The sequence below is a fragment of the Alosa pseudoharengus genome, unplaced genomic scaffold, assembly GCF_046254945.1.
Source record: "Alosa pseudoharengus isolate Yale_2024_CS ecotype anadromous, Long Island Sound unplaced genomic scaffold, YU_APseudo_1.1 YU_APseudo_1.1_scf_20, whole genome shotgun sequence".
Taxonomy (NCBI): Eukaryota; Metazoa; Chordata; class Actinopteri; order Clupeiformes; family Clupeidae; genus Alosa; species Alosa pseudoharengus.
In genome coordinates this window covers 16,747,468-16,752,467 of record NW_027468664.1, presented here as the reverse complement: position 1 = coordinate 16,752,467, position 5,000 = coordinate 16,747,468, and the positions used below count along the sequence as shown (strand labels likewise).

The 5,000-nt window shown below is 46.5% G+C and overlaps 1 protein-coding gene across 1 annotated transcript in view; it reads left to right on the top strand.

Moving 5' to 3' along the window:
- The window catches only part of dnah6 (dynein, axonemal, heavy chain 6), a 48,147-nt gene that overhangs the window by 31,278 nt on the left and 11,869 nt on the right, over positions 1 to 5,000 (top strand). The window contains exons 49-57 of the mRNA XM_076297536.1: positions 1 to 123; positions 871 to 1,113; positions 1,595 to 1,762; positions 2,133 to 2,368; positions 2,666 to 2,927; positions 3,437 to 3,560; positions 3,869 to 4,065; positions 4,416 to 4,619; positions 4,958 to 5,000. The exon at positions 1 to 123 is cut by the window's left edge and continues 18 nt beyond it; the exon at positions 4,958 to 5,000 is cut by the window's right edge and continues 83 nt beyond it. Coding sequence (XP_076153651.1) covers positions 1 to 123; positions 871 to 1,113; positions 1,595 to 1,762; positions 2,133 to 2,368; positions 2,666 to 2,927; positions 3,437 to 3,560; positions 3,869 to 4,065; positions 4,416 to 4,619; positions 4,958 to 5,000 — 1,600 coding nt within the window. The remainder of the gene's footprint in view (positions 124 to 870; positions 1,114 to 1,594; positions 1,763 to 2,132; positions 2,369 to 2,665; positions 2,928 to 3,436; positions 3,561 to 3,868; positions 4,066 to 4,415; positions 4,620 to 4,957) is intronic.

Below are 5,000 nucleotides of genomic sequence, written 5' to 3'. Positions count from 1 at the left end.
CAGCGCGTGCGTGAGAAGCTGCACATCGTGCTGTGCATGAGCCCCGTGGGCGATGCCTTCCGGTCACGCTGCCGCATGTTCCCCTCGCTGGTCAACTGCTGCACCATCGACTGGTTTGTGCAGGTCCGCAAACAAACAAACAAACAAACAAACAAACAAACAATCGGTCTCTAATCTCCAATCTCTAATTCTCTAATTCTCACTCCGATTCTCCCTTCCACCTTTACTGCTCCTCAGGAGGATTCTCTCTCTCTTATGTAATTTCTCACTGTCACTGTCACTGTCTATCGCTACTGTGTTTGACCCGCGGCAAACGCTATCTCTTGGGAGTCTGTTCAGTTGTATTAGCAATGGAAAGTCCTTGTTTGTCTTGTGTTGTTTGTGAGAGCCTCCCTAGATATTTCCTTTGAGTTATTTATATGGTCTTAACAGGCTTTTCTGTTCTTCACTGTTTACATAGCCTCTGCTTGCCTCTCCCACTTCGTGACCAACTCACCACTCCTCTCTCTCTCTCTGTACTCCCTCCCTCTGTCTCTTTTCTTTTCTATCTCTCTCTCCCTCTGTTTTTCTTCTTCCATTTCTGTCTCTGTCTTCTCATCTCTCAAGTCAATTCCATTCAAATGGCGCTATCATTGAAATCAAATGTGCATTACTGTGTGTGCGTTGCAATTTACAACATTCACAAGAAAACATGAATAAAAGAGGTAAAGTTGGATAGAACAAAACACATCTCATCACCTCTCCCTCCCTCTCTCTCTCTCTCTCTCCCTCTCTCTCTCCCTCTCTCTCTCTCTCCCTCTCCCTCTCTCTCTCTCTCTCTCTCCCTCTCTCTCTCTCTCTCTCTCTCTCTCTCTCTCCCTCCGTCCCCAGTGGCCACGAGAGGCCCTGTTGTCCGTGTCGCGGACCTTCTTCCTGAACGTGGAGCTGGGCAGCGAGGAGATGAAGCAGAGCCTGACGGAGATGTGCGTGGAGATCCACGTGAGCGTGAGCGAGATGGCCGAGCGCTTCTACTCGGAGCTGCGCCGCCGCTACTACACCACGCCCACCTCCTACCTGGAGCTCATCAGCCTCTACCTGGCCATGCTGGGCAAGAAGAGGCGGGAGCTGGTTATGGTGAGAGAGCGCGCACACACACACACACACACACACACACACACACACACACACACACACACACACACACACACACACACACACACACACACACACACACACACAGTAATTTACTCATCAGCCTCTACCTGGCCATGCTGGGCAAGAAGAGGCAGGAGCTGGTTATGGTGAGGGAGCGCACACACACACACACTAACATTTGCATTTATAAGCACTCACTTTGTTTGCACCTTAGTCAGCCGGTAAGGTCAGAGGACAAGTATAGGACATATATAGATTTTTTGGCCCACACAGTATTTCTCAAGCCTCTGGGTCATAGACATGACTTAATCACCAATACTATATGCTATTGGGGATCCAGTTAGTAATGTTACCAATTCTGTAGCTGACTGTCGCTGTGTAGTCGACTATGAAAAGTTTGTTGGTTTTAGTGGCGGAACACCAGGGGTTTGATGGAGGACTGTTCTATGTTTGAATGTAGGCTCGTGACCGTGTGAAGAACGGTCTGACCAAGCTGCTGGAGACTAACGTGCTGGTGGAGAAGATGAAGATTGACCTGTCCGCCCTGGAGCCTGTTCTCAAACAGAAGTCCATCGACGTCAACGCTCTCATGGAGAAGCTGTCCGTGGACCAGGAGAAAGCTGACGAGGTGCGTCCTTCCACGTGTTCCAACCGCGCTCACAGGCTGCTGTGGACAGTCATTATGTGTCCAGTACACCCACACAACATTACGTGTGGACAGAACATTTTGCAGGGAGATTCCATTCCCAGGTGGCACTTCCGCAATCATTGCCTAAATATACTGTTTAAAACTGGATAATGGATGAATGCAAAAGCCGTTCATTTAATCAGGAGTTGCACAACCATATACGTGCAACCACCCAAATACCGATACTGTCTATACTGAAAGTATGTTTCAGGTTACTTTGAATTGAGGTATTGTGTCTTGTCTTCATTCATGTATCCCGGTAACTGTCCCCACGCATGTCCATCTCTGTCCGTCTGTCCTCCCGTCTCAGGTGCGGCATGTGGTTAAAGAGGACGAGGCCCTGGCCAAGGTGAAGGCAGAGGACACGCAGGCCATCGCCAACGACGCCCAGCGGGACCTGGATGAGGCTCTGCCCGCTCTGGACTGTGCCAACAAGGCCTTGGACTCGCTGGACAAAGCAGACATCTCCGAGCTCCGTGTGTTCACCAAGCCCCCGGACATGGTCATGACGGTGATGGAGGCCGTGTGCATACTGCTCAACTCCAAGTTAGTCTCTCCACCACCACATCAGTGAACACCTGTTTACCTTTCCTGATACATTTCAACATCAAGCTGCCATGGACTGCAGATGAAAACTAGCTTGCATGGCTAACTCTGTTATATAGACATGGCTTATTTAAATGAGTATGTTAATGATGTATACTGACCCTTTTAAATAAATAGACAACAACAAGATTTAAACTTAGTACAAACTTCCTTTCCTCTAATGGCTTTAGCTATACTAGTCCATTCCATGCTCACAGTACCTCTCTCTCTCTCTCTCTCTCTCTCTCTCTCTCTCAGGACCGACTGGGCGAGTGCGAAGCAGGTGCTGGGTGACTCCTACTTCCTGAAGAAGCTCATGGAGTACGACAAGGACAACATCAAGCCGCAGCTCCTGCAGAAGCTGGCGAAGTACGTCAACAACCCGGACTTTGTGCCAGAGAAGGTGGAGAAAGTGTCCAAGGCTTGCCGCTCCATGTGCATGTGGGTGCGCGCCATGGACCTGTACTCCAGGGTGGTCAGGGAGGTGGAGCCCAAGAGGAAGAAACTGGCCGCTGCACAGGTACCAGATGACCCTCTGGCTCAACTTTTTCAAGCGTCTTTACATGATTTACACAAGACAGGTGGATTCGAACTATGTTTATAGTTTCTAGTACTAGTTTAGTATACGGTGTAGTATATTGTATAGGTGCTTTACTATGCTATGCTACTAAACTATGCTATATTATGTTATACTATTCTATATACTATACTAAACTATATTACCGGTATCTATTCTATACCATACCATACTATACCATACTCGGGCGGAGGCACTGGGCATCGGGGAGTTCTTTGCCCCTCGCCCTCGTCAATTAATTCCGTACAGTATAACAGGACACCTCGGCGGCCGTTATCCCTTACATACCATACTATACTATACTATACCATACTATACCACACTATACTATACTAGACTATAGTGTCTAGTGTATTTTATTTATCAGATGTGTTGAGATGTTTGTGTGTTAATATGAAGATACTGCACTGCAGGGACTGACATGGTGTGCTGGGTTGTGTTGTGTTGGGCAGGCAGAGTTGGATGCGACGATGGCCACCCTCAAAGAGAAACAGATGAAACTGCAGGAGGTGGAGAACCAAATTAAAGTCCTGCAGGACCAGTTTGACAGCAGCGTGGCTGAAAAAGAAGGACTGGGTGAGAGAGAGAATTATGTTTTGGTTTTGTTAGTCTTTGGTAGTGCCAAAGAGGTCAGGTGTGTATGTGTGTGTGTTTTTGTTTAATAAATTTTACAGTAATTGGAATGACCCTGTGATTCTTTTGACTAGATATAAATGGAAAATTCTGGGTTTGTGAATGTTACCTACCTATGGTGTGTGTGTGTGTGTGTGTGTGTGTGTGTGTTTGGTGTTTGTGTGTGTGTGTTTGTATGTGTATCTATCTGTGTGTGTGTGTGTGTGTGTGTTTATCTATCTGTGTGTGTGTGTGTGTGTGTGTGTGTTTAGCCAAAACCATGGCTCTGACGGAGACTCGGCTGGGCCGTTCTGGGAAGCTGACCGCAGCTCTGGGCGACGAGCAGGTGCGATGGGAGGAGAGCATCGCCTACTTTGAGCAGGAGATCAACAACGTCACCGGCAACGTCTTCATCGCCGCCGCCTGCGTGGCTTACTACGGCGCCTTCACCTCCCACTACAGACAGCTAGTAGGCTCCTCCAGAATAAATGTTTTGTACATGGCTATAAAGTTCCTACATTGTTGACTGTATTACTGTTGCATATTCATTTTTATTATTATATTATTGTTATGTTGATTTAATTGCTCCTTTTATTGCTGAAAAAAAATCAAGATTTTAATAATACTGTATTGATAAATTATACAAAATAAGTTTCAGATTTTCAAATTTCAATTTTAAGTGAAACTAGCTGTTCTGCCATTTTATTCCAACATTTGAAGACATAAATCCCATTTACAGATGCTGAGATACTGTAGTTAAGGACTCTCTGCCTCTCCCTCACTGTTTGTGTCTTTGTAACTGCCCCGTGCGCTGCGTAGCTGATTGACCAGTGGATAGCGCGTTGCCAGGAGCTGGGCATCACCATCAGCGATAACTTTAGTCTGATCAACATCCTGGGGGACCCGTACGAGATCCGCGCATGGAACGCTGAGGGGTTGCCAAGGGACACTGTCTCCACAGAGAACGGCATCTTGGTGACACGTGGACGTCGCTGGCCATTAATGATCGACCCTCAGGACCAGGTATCTCCATGGAAACAATGTTGAATCACAGGGCTCTAAAATTTGGTATAATGAAATAATATCTGCTAATAGGCATTAGAACATTCTAAAATCTCTGAGTAACTTAGGTTTTAGTATTCTTTGCATTTTATTTTTTAGCTCTTAAATTATTATTGATTCATTGAATATTGCTGGGTTACACATCTGAAGAACAGTGTATCACACCATAGTAGAATATGCTAAACAAATCATTACAGTACCATTACAGCAGTGTCTACCTTCATTCAAAATTAGTCCTGATACTGTTGAAGCCAGCACGTTGGTGAAGGCTAACTATGGTCTTTAACTCCGACCCTTAGGCTAACCGCTGGATTCGGTCAAAGGAGACGGTGAACGGCCTGA